At 34.9% G+C, this 21,264-nt stretch overlaps 3 protein-coding genes across 5 annotated transcripts; 2 read left to right on the plus strand and 1 right to left on the minus strand.

Moving 5' to 3' along the window:
- Window positions 1-1,472: 1,472 nt before the first annotated feature.
- Window positions 1,473-4,491, minus strand: LOC101252089 (pentatricopeptide repeat-containing protein At2g40720). The gene has a single exon (XM_004241044.3). The coding sequence runs from the start codon at window positions 4,286-4,288 to the stop codon at window positions 1,736-1,738; it is 2,553 nt and encodes an 850-aa protein (XP_004241092.1). The 5' UTR covers window positions 4,289-4,491; the 3' UTR covers window positions 1,473-1,735.
- A 763-nt stretch (window positions 4,492-5,254) lies between these two features.
- LOC104647941 (uncharacterized) lies at window positions 5,255-9,147 on the plus strand. Of its 3 annotated transcripts, XM_069299167.1 has the most exons (5): window positions 5,255-5,351; window positions 5,877-7,257; window positions 7,356-7,718; window positions 7,847-8,401; window positions 8,477-9,147. In XM_069299167.1, the coding sequence occupies exons 3-5, from the start codon at window positions 7,695-7,697 to the stop codon at window positions 8,486-8,488; spliced, it is 591 nt and encodes a 196-aa protein (XP_069155268.1). In that variant the 5' UTR covers window positions 5,255-5,351; window positions 5,877-7,257; window positions 7,356-7,694; the 3' UTR covers window positions 8,489-9,147. The 3 variants fall into 3 exon arrangements, 2 of the variants coding, with proteins under 2 accessions (XP_069155268.1, XP_069155269.1); XR_011221728.1 differs by having other exon boundaries at window positions 5,262-7,257; XM_069299168.1 differs by lacking the exons at window positions 5,255-5,351; window positions 5,877-7,257 and having other exon boundaries at window positions 7,269-7,718.
- Window positions 9,148-15,520: 6,373 nt separating this feature from the next.
- On the plus strand, window positions 15,521-21,103 carry LOC101252402 (disease resistance protein At4g27190-like). Its single transcript, XM_019214277.3, has 4 exons — window positions 15,521-16,051; window positions 16,284-16,379; window positions 18,095-20,546; window positions 20,789-21,103. Exons 1-3 carry the CDS (start codon window positions 15,521-15,523, stop codon window positions 20,525-20,527), a joined length of 3,060 nt encoding a protein of 1,019 aa, XP_019069822.1. The 3' UTR covers window positions 20,528-20,546; window positions 20,789-21,103.
- The last annotated feature ends 161 nt before the right edge of the window (window positions 21,104-21,264 follow it).

Raw genomic sequence — 21,264 nt, forward strand, 5'->3', positions numbered from 1 at the left:
ACATGCATCTAGACACAATGGTTTAAATTCTAATTATTTACATACTAAGTAATAATTATATTATATTATACTAAAAATAAGAAAGTAAAGTCAAACTTTGAAAGACAAAAATATATTATAGAAAATTGTTAGAAATTATTTCATAGGAAATTGTGAGGAATTACTTTTTTTTAAAAATAAAAATTATTTCTTTCTCTATAATTAATGTGATTAAATGATTAAATTTGTTATCCTCTCTCTTTAGTTAGTATAAATAAATGTATTGAATTATTAGTAAAAACAATTACCTTTCCCTCTACCCCATGTCTAAGATCACTTAACCTCTGAAAATTAACTTAAACAACTCTTCACCTTTTCATCTTATCCAATGAATCTTTAGCTAAAAATATGTATCATGAAAAAATAATTTTTCTTTACCACTTGCCTCGTGTGATGTGAATCATCAGACAATTTTCAGGTACTTTTTTTTTGTTTTGAAATATTAATATTTGTTCATCATCATTAGAATGATATTTTGTATCATAAATTTTATCTTTACCATTTTAGACTTTTTCTTTGTTACGGGAGAAAAAAAACTCCACTCCTTGTGTATTTCTTTTTACTATATATATTGTTATAATAAAAGTCTTAAGAAGGATATGAATGTTGTATTTATTCTTATCTGTTTAATTTTTTTGTATTCTTTACCGATTATACTTTTTTAATATAATCTTCTATGAAATTATGAATGTTATAAGTCTATTTTTATTAGTGCTGAAATTACTAATTTAAGACATTTAGATTCGTTTTTAAATGTACTTTTATAATATTTATTTACTTTTAACTTTCCTTACTAATATAGTTTCTTTAAGTAGCTATATATTTATGTACTTACTAATATGGAGCGTAATGAGAGATTATTAAGGATAAGTCATATAGATATATACATATTATTAGATGCTATAGTAATATAATTATTTTTCCATATTTCTTGCTTGATGCTCAATGTACTATTCCATTATTATGAATTTTATTTAATTAATGAAATATAAATTAGTAAAACTAATATTTCTAATTTCAAAATTATATAATGATTCAACTTTATAATAATTATATAGGACAAACGTGTAACGCACGTTTCCGAAACTAGTATAAATAATACAAGTCATGAATTTATTTCTCAAATTGAAGTAAGCCAATTTAATAACAGCAATTTTTAAAATTTTTACCTGCTAAAGTTGCTAAATCTTACCGACAGTAATAGCAGTGTGTCGCATTTAAGTAATTTTACTCTACTCTTTAAAACAGTATAATCACTAGATTTTTCTTTAACGATGAAATCTACTAATCAACGGTTTTGCGATTACAATGAGTTGAGTTTTGTGACTTTACCCGCTATTTCCCACCGCCAACGTTATGGTAAGAATATGTTTTTGTATATTTTCTTTTTTTTTACTGCTTCGAGAAAGAAACATAAGGTTATAGCACCCTCATAACAACAAAAACAGTATTTTATTAAGTATGGTGAAATGTAAGATTGATGAGAAGTCTTAAATATTCAACATGGCAAGTCAAAGATGGCATTTTGAAAATGCAAGCTCCCGACTTCACCTTCGATGTCGCACCCGTATTAGTTCTCTAAAAATACACTACTTTGGAGAATATAACACGCACCCGTTGGCATTTTTAAGAGTCCGAGCAACATAGCCTTAAGCCCGTGTTCGTAAAGGAAGAGATGCAAATTCCTATTCTCATCTCATATTGCCTGAGTCTCATAATCTCCTTTCTTTTTCATAATACTTCTGAGACCTTGGAGTGTCTCATAGATCTCAATTGTCTTGGTAGAGGATGAATCACTTGAGTAGAAAACCTCAAGTTCATTTTTCACCTCAATCCAGCTACATCCAGGGTTCTTCTTCAACCCTTTCTGCCTCATCAGAGCCCTCAAACTTGCTGCTTCTTCCCTCATACCACCTTCCACATAGAGATTTAAAAGTTGAACGTAATTGCTTCCTCTGTTTGGTTCCATCTTCAGAAGGTTATTGGCTGCTATTTCTCCAAGCTTCACGTTCTGATGGACCCGACAGGCTGACAGAAGACATAGCCACACCCCTCTCTCAGGTTCCACGTCCAAATTTTGTATGAAGTTGTAAGCATCATCCAAGCGTCCAGCACGGCCTAGAAGGTCCACCACGTTTATGTAGTGGTCCATTTGTGGTTTAATTCCATACTCTAATTTCATTAAGTGAAATAGTTTAAGGCCTTCATCAATGAAACCAGCATGGTTACAAGAGGAAATTAAGGATAGGAAAGTTACAGCATCAGGCGTCACTCCGGATTTCCTCATTTCATTAAAAAAGTTGATAGCTTTCATACACTCACTGTGAGATCCATACCCTGCAACCATTGTATTCCAAGTTACTAAGTTCCTTTTAGACATGTGCTGGAATATACGCTCTGCATACTTTAGGCATCCACTTTTTATGTACATATCAATAAGAGCATTTTCCACTTGGTTGTCTTCAAGAATTTGATGCCTTATTTGGTAACAATGAATTGCCTTTCCTTTAATCAGTATTGCTAAGGATGAAACAGCAGCAAGGGCACTAGTAAGTGTAACAGCGTCTGGATACAATCCATGTTGGACAAGTTGAGGAAGAAGATTTAAAGAGAGCTCTGGTGAGTCATTTTTTGAATAACAAGAGATCAGGGAATTCCAAGCCACTAAATTCTTATGGGGGACACCCGAAAAAATCTTTTCAGCCATTTCTGGCTTGCCACAATTAGAATACATATCTACAAGAGAACAGCTCACTGAACTATCTACTTCCTCCCCGCTCTTAACAGTGATTGCATGGATACTGCAACCCAATTCTAAGCTTTCTAGTCCTGCGCTAGCATTTATCAACATTGCCATTATATTAGCGTCTGGATTGACCTTATGCGTCTCCATCTCCTTGTATATTTCCAGTGCCAAATTGAAGTTCTTATTTTGGCAGAGACCTGAGATCATTGAACCCCATGCGACCACATCCTTCTCCTCCATTCTATTGAAAACGTCAAGAGCATCCTTTAGCATTCCACATTTTGAGTACATAGTCACTAGTGCACTTTGCAACGCAACGTTATTCTGTATTGGTTTCTTTATCACTTCACCATGAATTGCAATACCTAAATCATAAGATTCGGTCATACTACATGATATAAGAATATTTGACAAGGTGAAAGAATCAGAAAGGATGCCTCTTGATCGCATCACATTATACACACAGAAGGCATCATCCCCTCTGCCCTTGCCAACATAAGCTGAGATCATAGAATTCCACACCTCAACTTCTTTATCTAATGCAGAACTAAAAGCCCTGTCTGCTTCTTCCAACAGTCCAACCCTTGCGTACATGGACAACACTGAAGTACAGACATATGGATCATTCTCAAAATCCATCTTGACAACATCCGAATGAACTTGACTGCCGAAATCTATATCTTCACCCTCAGCACAAGCCTTTAAAGTGCAAGAAAAAGTCGTCGACATAAGTTTGCAGCCCCTATCCTTAGCTAAAGAATAGAGTCTCATGCTGTTTCTCCATAATCCATTCTCCGATAAGCCCCTAATCAATGCATTCCACATGACAATATTATCCTTGTCTTGTACACTCCCAAAAACGCACCAAGCATCTTTTGGCCTACCACAATTTGAGTAGATATCAATCAACGCAGTAACCACAAAAGGATCATGCCCAAATGAGTTTCTAATAACATAACCATGAACTTCTTTTGCTTTCGATAACCCCATTCGACCATTGAACAACCCCAGAAGAATACTAAGAGAGTATTCATCAGACTTGACACCAATCTCTTGCATTCTTCTAAACAAACCCATACACTCCTCAGTAAGTCCATTTCTAATATACCCATCTAGCATAGCATTCCATATAGTTACATCTCCATCGAAATCTTCACATTGAGAAATAAAATCAAACACTTGGACTGCATTACAAAGTGAGCCACATTTTACATACATGTTAATGAGTGAAGTGATAATGAAAGGATCATAGTGAAGACCCATATGAATGATTGTGCCATGAATTATTTTCCCAGTTTGAAGATTTGGAAGAAAGGCGCAAGCTTTGAGGAGAGGAGGAAAAGTGAATTTTGAAGTGTGGAGAGGAAAAAGAGGTTCTTTAGAGTAAGCTAACAGAGCTTGAAGATGGTTTCCTTGTTCGATGAAGGCTTTGATTCTGGAATTAACTATCACGACAGCATTAATAGTGGAAAATTGACGGGATTTGAAGCAAAGGAAACGCATAGCATCTCAGAGAAGAAGCTAAACTTGCTTCCTTCCCCTGCACTTCAATGTAATATGGCCATCTCATCAAAAGTTTAGGACTTTACAAACAAATTATTTGATTATATTCTCCAAGGCCGGAGCTAGTAGCAACATGCGTATTTGGATGAACTCATTAGACTTTGTTCAAATAGAATAATTTGTGTAAATAAATCCATTAAATATGTTCAAATATTAACTTTAGAACTTGGTTATTTATCATTATAAAATTAGAACCCATAAAAGTAAAAATGACCTTTAACTTGACTTTACCAAACAACTATATAAGACACTTAAATTTGTATAAAATTGAATAAGTAGACATATGTGTCTTACATTGTCATAATACATATATGACACAAAATTGTCATGTAGGGTGCTACGTAGGTTGAATGTATCTAATTCGTTTAATTTTATACAAATTTAACTGTCTAATTGTGCACACTCAAAGTTAAAGATTATAATTGTCAGTTGACGTCAAGTTATAAGTCGTGTTTATGTATTAAGCCAAGTTAAAATCCTAGCATTGACTTTAAGTGTTGGGTATTATTTGCCCTAAATTTTTTAGCATAAATAGATTTTCCTTCCAAGAAAAGATTTAGGCGGGACTAGTCCATTACTTGTAGAAGTTTAGGACTCTATATTTATTCTACGGAAAAGGGCCTAAAATACCCTCAAAGTATTGAAAATGGTACACAATTACCCCCATCCACCTATTAGCCCCCAAATACCCTTCACATCCACCTTTGGGTTCAAATTTACCTCTTCATTAACGGACCAAAATTAAAAAAATTAAATTATAATTTTTAATTACATGGCACTCAACCATTGGTTGTAATTTAATTATTTAAAATAATTTAAAACCCACCCATTACCCACCCAAACCCGCCCCACTTACCCAATTTAAAAAACCCCATCTAACTAAAAAACCCTAAAACTTTATTCCTCCAATTTTCACAAACCCACGCTCGTCTTCATTGTCTTCTTCTTCTTCTTCATCTTGCAACTTGAAGAAAATTCGTTCACAACCTCGACTTGAACTCAAGTAAGAACTTTTGTGCACTTCGAAATTTCAGTTAGGATTTAGGTTTTAATCGATGTTACTTGTTTTGAGAATCGATTTCTATTTATGTTAATTTTTCGTGTATTCTGTGCTTTTTTGACAATTACTTATGGTGATACTACAATTTTGTTTAGTGTTGTCTATTTATGTTAGTGTTGTGTGTTATTATGTTGATTTTGAGTACGATTTTTTTATTGTTGTCTCAAGTTTGTTCTAGTCTGCCTTTACTCGTCGTTTCTCCCTTTATTTCATAATACTTTTCAATTTGTGTTAGTCAGATATGCCTTTACTATTGTTAGGTATGAAATATTTTATTATTAAGTGGTCCATTTTTTTAGATTTTAGGTATTATATTATATATTTTTGCGTATGCGAAGTTTTACTTTGAAGCATGTGGTCCCTATTCTTTTACTCTTGGTAGATTCCTCTGTTTTTTTAAATATTTGTTGTTGTCTAATATGGCCCTTTTCTCTTCTTTTTTTTGTCTATAATGTCCTTTTCTTGAAGAATGGTTGACAAGGTGGACCTATTATTCTATTATGGGGGCAAGTGGGTACTGACACCTAATGTTATTTACATTAAAAAATTCACTCGTGTTTGGAAGGAGTATGATCCAGATTTATTGTCATATATAGACATATGTGAAGAGTTCCATGAAAAGTTAGGTTTTAGTAAGGTCCAACAACTTCTACTCAAAGGACCTTCTGGGAGGTATTATTTGATTGAGGGGGATTCTGGCATAAGAACAATACAGACAGCACTGTCTATTAAGTCTGGTGTACTTGAATTATTTGCTGTAGATGAGGGGGATGATGTTGTTCCAGCTATTGACATCAGCCACAATGATGAACCATACCTAGTCAAAGAAGATGATGAAAATGAACCTAATCTAGTCACGGTGAATGAACCTAATCTAGTCACAGTGAATGCTGGAATAGATGTTGCAACTGAAGGTGAATCAAGTGAGGAAGAAAATGATGAAAATGAGCCTTATCCAAGTGACTACAATAGTGAAGAATTGGAATCCTTTAGGTTGGAAAAGAAAAGAGAAATTAATGATCAACTTGACAACTTTAAAGAGTTGGAAAAATGTATGAGTTTTAAGAACCTTGATGAAGCTAAAAGGGTTGTAAGTTACTACTCAATTGCTAGGAAGGTTGCCCTTAGAGTTGACAAGAGTGACTATGTTAGAGTTAGATATAAATGTATTGTTGGTTGTCCTTTTGTGTGTCTTATTTATGAAGTTAAGAAAGGGCAAAGATTTGAAATTAAGACTTTGCAAACAAAACATACATGTCCAGAAGCATTCAAGAATAGAAGAGCTACTCAACAAGCTCTAGCACACTACTTTAAGAATAGGGTCCAAAATGATCTTAACTGCAAAGTGACTGAAATGAGAAAGATTGTAGATGATAACTTTAACCTTAATATTAGTTATTCAAAAATGAAGAGGGTTAAATGACTTGTATTGGAAAAACTAGATGGTAGCTATGTTGATGATTTCAATAAATTGGAGTGTTATGCTCAAGAGTTAAGGGACAGTAATCCTGGTACTGATGTAATTATAAACATATCCAAAGAGGCTTTGTTGGAACATGGACAAAGAAAATTTTTGAGAATGTATATTTGTATTCAGGCTTTGAAAAGTGGTTGGAGAGCTGGTTTGAGACCATTTATAGGGTTAGATGGCACCTTTTTAAGAGGCAAGTTCAAGGGAATTTTATTGGTCGCACTTGGTCAAGATTCAATGAAGCATTTCTATCCACTTGCTTGGGCAGTAGTGGATAGAGAAACTATTAGAACATGGAAATGGTTCATTGAGTTGCTGAGGAACTCATTGGGGGTGGCAGATGGTGAAGGATTGACACTAATGTCTGATATGCAACAGGTAATTTTGCAAGTGGTTGACAGTTTTTTATTTATAGTTATTGTATACACTTGAATTTTTTTAAGCTATTCTATTCTTTTTTTTTCTTATTGTTACAGGGCTTGATTAGTGTTGTTAGTGCTTTGCTTCCAAAAGCACAACATAGATGGTGTGCAAAACACATAGAAACCAATTGGTCTAAGTCTTGGAGTGGTGTATAGATGAAAAAGATGTTTTAGTGGTCTGCTTGGAGTACATATGGAGAGGAATTTGAAGACCAATTAAAGTCCATGGGTTCTGTGTCGAAAAAAGCAGTCGAAAGTCTTTTATATTATCCACCACAACATTGGTGCAGGGCCTTTTTTAACACTGTCTGCAAAAACTACTCCTGTGAAAATAATTTTACTAAGTCTTTCAACAAATGAATTTTGGAAGCAAGGGCAAAACCAATAATCAAGATGCTGGAAGACATTAGAATTAAGGTATTGCCGCTATTTTATATAACTATATGATAACATCTATTAATGTTTAATATGATAGTAATATGTAGGTGTACATGTATAAATTATATATGTCATGTACATGTTATATATTTCATTGTTATCTATAGGTTATGAAAAGGTTGAAAAAACTTGAAGAAGAGGGTAAGAAGTGGACGGAAGAGTATAGTCCATATTCTGTGGATCTGTATCATGATTTCAGAATGATTGCTCAAGGTTGTCAAGTTGTTGCTAATGGAGACTTAGGATATGAGGTGGTTGAGGGTGTAGATACACATGTTGTGAATCTTGCTAGAAAGAAGTGTACTTGTAGGACATGCGATTTGACAGGAATACCATGTCCTCATGCTATTAAAGCATTAGAACATGATAAAATAGAGCCACTGAATGAGATGCATTGGTGGTATACTAAAGAAGCTTACTTGCTTGTATACCAGCCTAAAATTCAACCTGTTAGAGGTGAGAAATTCTGGAAAATTGATCTTTCTCAAGCTATGCAACCACCACAAATTCATAAATTGGTTGGTAGACCAAAATTAAAGAGAGTAGGGAAAAAAGATGAGGCAAGAAAAAGGGAAGGATTATGGTCGAAAAGTAGAAAAGGATTGCAAATGAGATGTGAGAATTGCAGTGTTGTAGGTCATAGTCGCAGAAGATGTCCCCTAGTAAGTCATGTTTTATCAATTTTTAATTACTTCCAATGTATAATTATATATCTTACACTTTGACAAATTTTACAGCTTCCCAGATGAACCAATCTTGATGCCAACTCTTGAATTTGTTGCATCTTCTAGTCGACAAACTAGCCATCAATCAAGTGAAGAATTCAATGAAGTTGTTGGTCCTTCAAAATCAAAGAGAAAAATGTTTCAAAGGACAAAGTTGATGCACTACCAAAGAGGTCTAAAAACGATGGAAAAGAAAAAGTTATTGCACCTTTGATTGCAATTGTTGATCAGGATGAAGTTGAAGACGGTATTGAATCTGAGGATGAGGATACGGTCCTTGCACCTAGAGTGATATCTAAAGAAAAAACTAGACTTCAAATGAAGAAGATTCTACAACAACCAATTGGTTCAAGAATGATTAGTTTTAAGGGTGATGAAAATGGTGTTGTTGTCCCTACTAATTTACCATACTCACCAAAAAAGCTAACTTGGAAAGGCAAAGCATGTGTGACCTCAAGTCAGTTGAAAAAAAGACAAGGAAAAAAAGATTGGCAAGCTTAAGGCAAAGAGGGGCAAACATTAGAAAGTAGTTGCTAAGTATTGATTTAAAGTTTTTGTTTAGTATGTAATGGCACAATGGAACTTCTTAAACTGCTATTTTTGGAGGGTCAAGCATTACAAATTTGATTGATAATGTTTTGTGGGCTGCAAATATTTTGTGACTTGAAAATTTTATGAATGCATTCTATTATTTGGTGGTTTTGTGGAACTGTTGAAACTTTGTGGTTGTGGAACTGTTGCAGTTTCGTGGTCTATGGAACTGATGAGCAGACCATAGTATTTTTTTAGAGATGCTTCACTCGATTGTTTTATTTTCAGGTCCAACATTTGAGCTGGAAAATGTATTGAAATAATGAGTTAGTTGTATGATTAAATGGCAGAGTTGTTTAGTGTACATTAAAATATTATTAAATGCAAAGGACAGTGGCTGGAAAGGAAGCACCATTACTCTTTTTTGGCTTCTTCAATACTTGAGTTGTTAGTGTTCCTAACATCCATAGCTATGCGTTCAGTCAGTAGGTGGCATCGTAGTGCAGCTGCTGAAGATGGAAAATTTTGGTGTGGGGTTACGGAGTGCATGACGGACCGTCGTATCCATGATGGTCCGTCCTGCTGGTTCGTCATGAAGATCAGAGAAGTAGTCCAAGTACCCAAATTCCAAGAGTTTAAGTGTTTTGGAACGGAGACCCTCGACGGACCGTTGTGCCTGTGACGATCCGTCTTACCTGCCGTCGAGGATAATGAAGAGAGCAGCAGGAGAAATTTTCCGTGTGTGACGGACCTTCGTATCCGTGACGGTCCGTCCTGCTGGTTCATCATAAAGATCAGAGAAGTAGTCCCAGTACTCGAATTCCAAGAGTTCAAGTATTTTGGAACAGAGACCCTCGACGGACCGTTGTGCCTGTGACGATCCGTCATACCTACCGTCGAGGGTAATAAGGAGAGCAGCAGAAGAAATTTCACAAGTATGGGTCGACGGAATCGATGACGGTCCGTCGTGACCACGACGATCCGTCGCGTGGTCCGTCGACCCAGCCGCGTTTTGACAGATTTCCAACAGATAGAGTCCTTATTTAATTAGGTATCATTAAGCTGTGGCATTAACCCTGAAATAGATGGTAGTGATAGTCAACAAATGTTTTATGTCGCTATGTTTGAGCTGTTGATTGCTCCATTACTCTTGGTGTTGATTATGTGTTTCTACCATCATAAAAAGAGTGTAAACCAATCTGTGATTTCTCACAATTTTCATGTGGGGGTTGAAAGCAAAAAATTAGAGCAAGGCAAAACAATTTAGCCTCTGATTACCACAACCCTAAGTCACAAGTTTATGTGAAATTCATATCTTTCACCTTTGAACAGAGGAAGCAACAATCACTGAATTACTGCCAAATTGATGAGAAATTAACAATGAAGTAGTAGACATAACAATCAAAACAAATGTAGCTTTGCCAGAAAATGCACACACCAATGTATCATTAGTAATAACAATATTGCATAATTCTTCATTAGTAGACACAACAACAACCAACATCATCTTCACAAATAATCAAAATAAAATGCAGCTCACTAACTTAACACAAACAATTGCACTACACTAAATCATCTTGGCAGCTGCAAAACCAAGAATAATAGCCCAAGAAACTGCAAGCAAACTTATCAATTTATGAACTTTCAACTCTAACTTTGAAACTTTTTCATCCAAGCTAGATACTTTCTTCATCTTTGAACTCTCAACTTTATCCATCAACTCCAAATTTGATATTTTTCCCTTCAAGGCAGAAACTTTCGTCAAATCAGAAATTTCATTTTCATTCATATCATTCAAATCAGACATTTCATCGGCAGTCATATCCTTCAAATAAGAATCTACAATGCCACCCATATCCTCCACAATCTTCTTCAAATGATTTTTTTTCTTTCCGAATTAAATTCAATTCAACTTTTTTATTATGAATCATGGTTGACACATGACTTGGAAGTTTGTCATCAATCCAATTCCAATAACCACAAGAATTCGACCCAACACGACCACATCTGTAGAATCGACGCCCACCATTTTCAAGAGTTGTAGCAGTATAATATCTTGCCAAAAATTCACACTTACATGTACGAGATTGAAGTTCTTCAGAGGAAGAAATCGAAGAAGAAGCTGACATTTTCTTCATGATGAAGAAGAAGAAGAAGACAATGAACGAGCGTGGGTTTGTGAAAATTGGAGGAATGAACGAGTGTGGGTTTGTGAAAATTGGAGGAATAAAGTTTTAGGTTTTTTAGTTACATGGGTTTTTTTAAATAGGGTAAGTGGGGCGGGTTTGAGTGGGTAATGGGTGGGTTTTAAATTATTTTAAATAATTAAATTACAACCAATGGTTGAGTGCCACGTAATTAAAAATTACAATTTAATTTTTTTTAATTTTGGTCCGTTAATGAAGGGGTAAATTTGGACCCAAAGGTGGATGTGAAGGGTATTTGGGGGCTAATAGGTGGATGGGGGTAATTGTGTACCATTTTCAATACTTCGAGGGTATTTTAGGCCATTTTCCGTTTATTCTAAGCATTCATAATGTAGTCTTAGAGATTTTTACAGTTTTGGTTATGTGAGAATTTTGAACCTCTTTGTATTTCTAGTGAATTGGTTGAAATTATTTCTCTCTATATTTTGTATTCTCATATTTATAATACATTGCTTATTTTCTTTGTGGATGTAGGTCGATTGATGGAACCACATTAAATATTTGTGTCTTTTGATATAATTCTGATTTGTTTCTTATTCGTGGTCTTCCAAAATTCGCTCTACTAGTTTCCGACACCTAATTATTGCAGTCCTAACATTAAGTTGTTATATACAAAATCCCTGATTTGTTGGTTTTTAATAAAGAAATTAAGAAAATAACAAAGAAAGATTTTGAGAGAAAAAATATTGCAGTATTATCAAAGAGAATTACTTTATCGGAGAAGGGTCTAAAATATCCTTATAGTATTAGAATTGGTACAAAAATACCCCTCGTTTATCTTTTGGCCTTAAAATACCCTTGGGGTTAACCTTTAGGGACCTATTTTGCCCTTTTGGCTAACAGACTACTAAGTCAATATATTTAATTATTTCATTTATTACGTGGCATGTTGTAATTGGTTAAAAATTTAATTAATTAAAATCTAATTAGTTTGACCCAAACCACCCTATCCACCCGGATCGACCCGACCCATCTTTCAAAATACCCAACACATCCAAATAAAATATCCATTACCCATTTCTTTTTTTAAAAAACCCTAAACATTTCCCCCAACATCAGTCCCCCAATATCCAAAAGTTTGTGCAGTTCCAGCTGACAGTCTATGTTCCGTCGCATTTTTGGAAGCTGGATATTCGTAGGTGTCATAACTTCCACTGTCGTTTTCCAAGTTATCATCGTTGAGTTCTTAGGCACGTTGGCAAGCACTACACCGCTCAGCTGGAAACTATGGCTACTTAGTGTTTTAATTGGTGCTGCAAGCTTGATAGTTGCAGTAATGTTGAAGTTGATACATGTTGGGGGGAATGTTTAGGGTTTTTTTAAAAAGAAATGGGTAATGGATATTTTATTTGGATGGGTTGGGTATTTTGAAAGATGAGTCGGGTCGATCCGGGTGGATAGGGTGGTTTGAGTCAAACTAATTAGATTTTAATTAATTAAATTTTTAACCAATTACAACATGCCACGTAATAAATTAAATAATTAAATATATTAACTTAGTAGTCTGTTAGCCAAAAGGGCAAAATAGGTCGCTAAAGGTTATCCCCAATGGTATTTTAAGGCCAAAAGATAAACGAGGGTATTTTTGTACCAATTCTAATACTATAAGGGTATTTTAGACTCTTCTTTGTTATTTTATTAATCATTCAAAGACATACATTTATAGATATAATTCTTAACTAAAAATAGAAAAATATGCTAATAACTTATCACTAAAATTTAAATAACAAATAAAAAAATCCTAAATTCAAATTACGTAGGACTCTAATAAAATAATTTTAAATCCTAAAAGTAGCTAACCGATTTATTTCTGTAGTATCTTGAGACATATTCTCAACATTCCTTCTTGGATCAAGAATTATAGATTGTAGTCTTATCTGAATTTGACCTTGTGAACAAATCTGTTAATTCACCCTTTGTTTTGCAAGGCTTGTGTGCATCTTCTTTTGAAATAAATGAGAAGTTTTGACCTCTCATTTCAACTTGTAAAATTTCGATAATATTTGTTTTCAAATAATGATTTAAATACTTTTTCTATTAACTGACCAACACTAAACAAACTTTTATTAATATCACAAACATAAAGAACATCTAAAATTATTTTTGTACCTGAATTTGTTTTAATTGGCACAGACCATTTTTCTTTTGCAGGAATACAATCATTATTTTTGATTTTGACTTTCTTATTTTCCGTAGGAATGAACTTTTTAAAAAGATCTCTTTCATATGTCATATGATTTGTACAATCACTATCATCCAAAAATCAGAAATTTTGGTTGGAAAAGCAAGTTGTCACAAATAATTGGTCTTCTTCTTCTTCTTCTTCTTCTTCTTCTTAATCTTCTTCAGTAGTGACTTGGTCAACTGTTTCATCATTTTAAAATTTGCTTTTGCAAATCACAACTTCATGACCAAGTTATTTGCAGTTCTTGCATTGTGCATCTGGTCTTTTTCAACATGTCCATTTTTGCCACAATGCTGATAAAATGGGTAATTCTTCAAGAATTTGCCCTTGCTTTGAATTTTGTGGCTGACTATTAATGCTCATTCAACCATGTCATCTTGTCTCGTAAGTCTCCTTTGTTCATGTGCCTGCAAAGAATTTAACAATTTTGCCAAGGTAATTTAGGATAAATCTTGTGTGTTCTAAAGATTGTAATACACATTTCATATCTTTCAGGCACTGTAACAAGAATTTTTTCAATAAAACTTGTATCTTTAAATTCAGTGCCTAGTCATCTTACCTAGTAGAGTATTCTTGAGTGTTTCTGACTTTGATTCTTTGCAATTTGAATTCCATCATTAAATTTAATAACTTCATTCCTCATATTCTTTCATCTCCACAATATTCTTTCTTCAGATAATTTCAAATATCTTTTGGTGATTTGAGAGTCATGATTTTCGTGAAAACAGTTGTCGAAACAACAAAAACAAAACGCTGATTTTGCCTTTGACTTAGGTTTTTTTTTCTTGTGTTTTTTTTCTTGTGACTCTTGATTTGGGCCACAGTGAGATTATTGACAGCGGATTAATTTCATAGTCCTCTTCCACGGCTTCCCAAAAATCAAGAGTCTTCAAGTAAAATTCATTCTCACAGTACATAGTTGATAATTTCATCATAAAAAAGTAAGAATCATTCATGAAACACTATATTTGGAATCCATTTTTCTAGGAAAAAGAGTTTGAAAAATACTTTAACTTTAGCCGAAATTGTTGTTACGATACCAAACTTTATATAGGGCCTTTTACCCTCCTGCACTATTTAATAGTGTATTTTAAAGTTATATATGTGGCCACATGGACACATCACCATTTATAATTATGCAATATTTTTTTATTAAAATGCCTTTAAAATGCACTATTAAATAGTGCGGGGATAAAGATCATTTTTAAAGTTTGGTATCGTTACAATAATTTCGGTCAAAGTTCGAATATATTTCAGACATTTTTCCCTATTTTTCTACTCACAACTCCCCTAAGAAAAAGACTCTAGATACCAATTGTTGGGTTTTTAATAAAGAAATTAAGAAAATAACAGAGATAGATTGAGATAAAAAAAACATTGCAGTATTATCAAAGGAAATTGTTTTATTAATCATCCAGATGCATACATTTATATATGTAATTCCTAACTAAAAATAGAAAAAAAAATGTTACTAAGTTATCAGTAAACACTACAAGAAAACTGTGAATTACATGGAAATTTTTGATTTTCTACGAATTTTTATACTAATCCCCAGGAAAATGCCTGTGTAATTTACAGTGACAATTTAAACAACAAATTAAAGAATAACTCCTAAATTCAAGTATCTCTGATAAAATAATTTAGAAATTCTAAAAATAGTTAACTGATAATATCCTAACACATATTCTCAACATAGTTAGTTCTAACTCCATTGTTGGGAAGGCAGGAGTTTTCGCCCTTTGAACTGATACAAGACTAGAGTGATAAGTCATTTAGCATAAAATAAATATCATTTCTATAAGTCGTTATATATCAGGGATCAACAATACTATTTTGATCATTTTTCTCATAAAAGCTCTATTATGAGATATCAAAAGACAGTTTAGTTGTGAATATTGAATCAGTCCAAAGAGTTGACGGTTTACCTAAAGTAGTGCAGAGGATGTACTTGATTATTTTTATTCTGTTGCCTACTTTAGTTATTATGTTAAGTCCTTGACTTTTAACAACAATTGTCCTGCCTTCTTATTAGTTTTCTACTTATAACAAACAAACAGGAAACAAATCAGTTTATTGGCTTCATTTCATAATCTTTGAGAGCTTCTCTATTAGCATTCTGATCAAAATTGTTCAATGGAAATAATTTTTAATGCTGTAGGTGGTTTTTTTGTTGAGGTGGGAAAGAATGTGTGTAAATGCATCTGTCCTGATGTTGAACATACCGCCAGTTTCTCATCAAAGCTTGAAAATCTAAGGAAGGAAATGGAGAAGCTATCAAAGTTTAGAGATGATATCAAAAAGAGTGTGGAAGGATATGAGAAAAATGGCTATAAATCAAAACTAGACGTTATCCAGTGGATCGAAGATGTACACAAGCTGGAGAGTGAATGGGAAACTATGCAAGAAAGCATGGCAGCGGCGAACAAGTGTACATACAAGTGTTGTCCAAAGTGCATTATTGGCTCGGAAGTCTCCACTCAAGCACGGATTGTCCAAGATCAACTTTTCAGACTTATAGAGGTCAGAAAAAACTTTGGATCCAACTTGGTGGTAGAAAATTACCAGATGAAAGAAGTTAAGTTCATGCAGAGACCATTGATAGAAGGCCAGTCAGCAGCAACAAAAAATCTCCACAAAATCCTACAACTATTAGAAGATAATAAGGTACTGTTGGAATTAAATCAAGATTAATAAGCCTACATTGTGTAGAATTTGGAAGTTGTTACGTTAATTGATTCCTGTTTAATTAGATTTTATAGTCAAAATGTTTTCTAGACAAAAGTTGATTTTTTTTTTCTATTATAAATATGAGTGCTACTGACTCTTTTCTTAAGGTAGTTAGGTGGAGATAGGGGTATGTTTGGTATGAAGTTTTCCAATTTATCATGTTTGGCAGGCTCAAATATTTTGGGAAGTGTTTGGATCTCGAATGAGGTCCCGAGTCAGGTGTCAGGGTGGAGTGGGTGTTAGAGTCGAGTTTCGGGGTCGACAGGTGAGATGTTAGATTTGAGTCCCCAATCGATCATCTAGGTCGAAAGGTCAGGTGTCGGGATGGAGGTTGGGTATCGGTATTAGATCCCGGTTCAAAAGTTGGGGTCAGAAGTCAGAGTTGGGTTCCACATTAAGTGTCAGTATAGGGTCCTGAGTCGAGAGTCGGGGTTGGATCCTAGGTTAGGTATTGGCATTGAATCTTGAGTCAGGTGTTAGGGTGTGGTCCCAATTCGAAATTATGTCCCACATCAAGTGTTAGGGTTGGTCCTTATTAAGAAGTCAAGTCTTAGGTCAAGAGTTAAGGTCCAGTCCCAATACAGATGTCATGTTCGATCTTAAATCGATCTCAGGGTCGAGGGTCGGGTGTCAGGGTTGGATCCTCATTTGAAAGTTAGGTCTCGGATCAGGAGTTGGGCCGAATGTTGGTTAAGAAGTCAAGTCCCAAGTCGAGAGTCAAGGTTGGGAGTCGGGTGGAATATCGATTCAAAAATTGGGTCCCACATCGGGTATGGTGATCGAGTCCATAGTCGGGTGCAGGGTTGGGTCTCGATTTGAAAGTTGGATCTCTGTGTGGAAGTCAGGTCTCGGTTAGTAAGTTGGGTCCTAAGTTAGGTCCCAGTTCAATAGTCAATATTCGAGTTGGATATCGGGGTCGGGTGTTAATTCAGCAATTAGGTATCAATTTGAGTGTCGAGTCTCATTTGGGGTGTAGGGTCCCGAGTTTAGGTCAAGTTTTAAGTCGTGTGTCAGGATCAAGTCCTGAATTAGTCATTAGTGTCAGGTGTCGGGGTTAGGGTTCAGTCCAATTCGAATGTCAAATTTTGGGTCGGGAGAGGGGTTAGGTCCCAAGTCGGTTGAATCCTACATCAGCTATCGGGGTCGTGTCAGATTTGGATTTTGAGGTCATGTTGGGTCCCTTTTCAAATGTCGAGAGTCAAGGTCAAGTCTTGGATCGGGTCCAGGGGTTGGATCCTGGATCGATTGTTGAGGTCATGTCCTAGTTCAGGTGTTGGGGTTGTGTCCTAAATTAGTTATTAGAGTTGATTTCGACGTCAAAAATTTCCTAAAAAGCATTTCTACTCTCTAGCCAAAATAAAAGATACTTTTCGAAAAATATTTTTTCATTCATCAACCAAAAACTAGAAAAAAATTCCACTCATCAACCATACATGAAAAAATAATTTAGAAACAACTTATTTTTCAAGAAAATATTTTTCATGGAAAGCATCTTCTTCATACCTAACACATATTAGGGTGTGTTAAGTGGAGGAAAACATTTTCTTATTGTTCTTGAACAAAATTTTAAGAAACCATTTTCTCTAGAAAAACAAGTTCTCAAAAAGTGAGGAAAATAACTTTGTTAATGTAAGTACAGAAAGCAAGTTCTATAATTGACATTGTATGTTTATTGTATCCTCCCGCCCCTTCCAACTCCTATAGTGTTTTATTAGACTACTTATAAATGTTATTGAGTTCAATTTTTTGTTTACTTACCGAACACAGAAAATAAATAAGAAATTGACTTATTTGACATGAAATATACCAAACACACTCTTAACTTAACTAATTTGAGGTCAAGAGATTATGACTGAATGATCAAAGTCTCCTATGTCCTTTTTTCTTTAATTTTCTAAATTTCTTCTATATGAGTTATGAGCATTGTTGCATCTTTGACAAGCGGATAAATTATTTTTTGTGGTATTTGAATCCTTTCAGGTATGCATCATTGGTGTGTGGGGTGCAGGAGGAGTTGGGAAAACATCATTGGTGAATAATCTGAACAATGAGCTCTTAAAGAATGAGGTATCAAGTTTTAAACTGTCTTTTGGTGTTGTGTTATGGGTTACAGTGCCCAAACCGCCAATAGACATAAGAACGATTCAAACAGAAATAGCTAGCAGATTAAACCTAAAGATAGATAGCGAGGGAAATGTTAAAAGTATTGCCAGCAAAATCTATCGAAGACTCGAACAAGAAAAGAGTTTCCTTCTCATACTAGATGATGTTTGGGAACCTATAGATTTGGATGATGTAGGTGTGCCTCAACTGGACGATCCCTCAAGAAGCAAGGTCATTATAACTTCTCGTTCTTTGGATGTTTGTAAGCAAATGAAAATAGACGCCGAAATGAAGGTGTACACATTGGATGAGGATGAATCTTGGAAACTGTTTATCAAAAATGCAGGAGATCATGCCAATCTAGAGCATATTCAACCATTGGCGAAGGAAATTGCAAGAGAGTGTGATGGTTTACCTTTAGCAGTCACTGTTATTGGAACATCTATGAGAGGGAAAACAAGGGTCGAGCTTTGGGAGGATGCTTTGGAATCACTTAGGATGTGTGAACCTCATAATGAAGATGTAAAAGATAAGGTTTACAAGGTCATCGAGTGGAGTTTTGATTCCTTAAAATCTCAGGATATTGAATTATCCTCGAAGCAAAGAAGCAAACACGTGAAGAAAAAGAGAGGTGACATTCAAAATTGTTTCTTGTATTGCTCCTTATATCCCGCGTTCATTCCAACTGATGAACTCATAAACTGCTGGTGGGCAGAGGATTGCCTTGGTGAACATGACACATACGAAGAAGTCTACAACACCGGAATCACAATGATTGAGACTCTAAAGGATGCCTGCTTGCTAGAAATTCATAATTTGGACTCTGTGAAGATGCATGATGTGGTTCGTGATGTTTCTATATGGATAGCTAAGTCCTTTGGGGTTGAACACAATTCTGTTTTTCAAGATGGAATTGGGGTATCATATTCTGTCAAGAGAATATCTTTCGTAGGCAACAAAGTTCAACGTCTACCTGATAACATCATGGAACGCCCAGAGACAACAACTTTACTATTACAAGATAACAATCGCCTATTGGAAATTCCACATGAATTCTTTTTGGCATTTCCAGCCTTAAGAGTTCTGAATCTGAGTGAAACTGGCATCACATCACTGCCTTCTTCCATCAATAGTTTATATCAACTACATGCTCTAATACTAAAAAATTGCCACTGGTTGACAGAGTTACCACCTATTAATAATCTTCGCAATTTGCTATTGCTCGATTGTGAAAATACAAGGTTACATCATCTGCCGCAAGGAATGGACAAGTTGACAAATCTACGGCTATTAAATCTTCCTGCAACTGATTTGGAGGGCATCGGACGAGAATTTTTCCTCAACTTGTCTAGCATTGAAATGTTAAATATGATGGAGAGTAAAATGGTGCACCCTTCCACCAAATTTGGAGCGACTTCTTTTGATGAGATATCATCTTTACACAATCTGACTTCTCTTTTTATTCGATTGGATAGCTCGTCGATTTTCAATAGAGAGCACACCTGGATGAGTAGATTGAAAAGATTCCGCATTGAAGTTGGGGAAATTCCATTTCATGTACCATTCAACATGTCAACAAGGACGATATGCATCTCGGGGAGTGATATTTTTCGTTACGGAAAGCTCTCAGGCATGTTGCAGTTTGCTTCACATTTGTACTTGCAAAGTTGCTTGGGTCTCAAGAAGTTGTTTGTGTACAACAATTTTGATGGATTAAAATCTCTCTACATTAGGAGTTGTTCTTGTTCTTTCAATCCAGCAGAAGAAGGAAGTGGAACATTTGACCCTTTGCCGAATCTGGAATATCTCAACCTCGAATATGTTTATCGTTTGAAGAGTGTTTCCGATTTCAGTCAACTTCTCGGTCTAAGATTTTCTAAATTACGCCAACTAGATATGTCTAATTGTTCAAGTTTAACATGTCTTTTTAGCGTTGGTAACACTTTTTCTATACCCAAGCACTTGGAAGAAATTACAATTACCTCTTGTAAACAGCTGGTAGAGTTGTTCGTGGAACGCAGCTCTAGTCAGGCAACACTTGTCAAGTCAGACGTTCCAAAAGTTCGAAAGTTAGTGTTGAAGAACTTAACAAAATTAGGAAACTTGGGGGAGCAACAGAGTATGTGGGAACACCTGGAAGTACTTACCTTGATGAGGTGCAATGAAATAAGGAAGTTGCCTCTGTCTATTCAAACCTCCAAGAACATCAAACTAATAAGAGGAGCATCAGAATGGTGGAGCCAATTAGTGTGGGATAACGATAAGTTCAAGTCGAACTTAGAGCATTGCTTCCGACCACTTGCCATATGACAGATTGATCGAAGTTGAGGTTACTTCTACTACACTTCAAGTAACTGTAATCATTTCTTTTTGATAAGTGTACAAAATGAAAATTTTCTTATAAAGACTGAACAATTCTATAAGCTTATTGATCCACTCTTAGAAAACTTGTGCTTTACAAAAAAGAGATTCAGAATATGCCTCTAGAATCAAATTAAATACGGTTTATAAAGGGTTATCATTGAAATTTTAACAAGTCTATTGAGCATCATTGTTTGTTGTTTCATTCAGGAAACTAGAGAAGTAGAGGAAGGAAATTCACGTACAAGAGAGACACAGAGTTTCGAGCTAACGTTAAATGGTCGGGTTTGCCATGATGTATTTCCTGTCAGATGTCTTAAGTTTTTTCTGCCAACACCTCTTCTGTGTTTCCTGTTTTTGCTTTCAGGTTCCGATATTTTGATTGCTTGATTGTACACCGAGTAATTTCTTGTTTCGGTTTGTTTGTGTTGTCTGGTCATCTTGTTTATTTGTAATAAACTACTATTGCTTCTGTGTTTAAACATTTTAGAGCATTCTTAAATTGTACATGCTCATGATTTTCTATGTTTCTGTTCTCATGATAGCACAGACAAACTAGCTATCAAGAATTCTGTGAGACCTTATTACACATTGATGACAGAGCTTTATTGTCCTGTAGCATAGTAAAAAAACTAAGAACTTAGTCCCCTCCGGCATACAACAACTCAACAATGTCGTACAACTCC

The sequence above is a fragment of the Solanum lycopersicum genome, chromosome 6, assembly GCF_036512215.1.
Source record: "Solanum lycopersicum chromosome 6, SLM_r2.1".
Classification (NCBI taxonomy): domain Eukaryota; kingdom Viridiplantae; phylum Streptophyta; class Magnoliopsida; order Solanales; family Solanaceae; genus Solanum; species Solanum lycopersicum.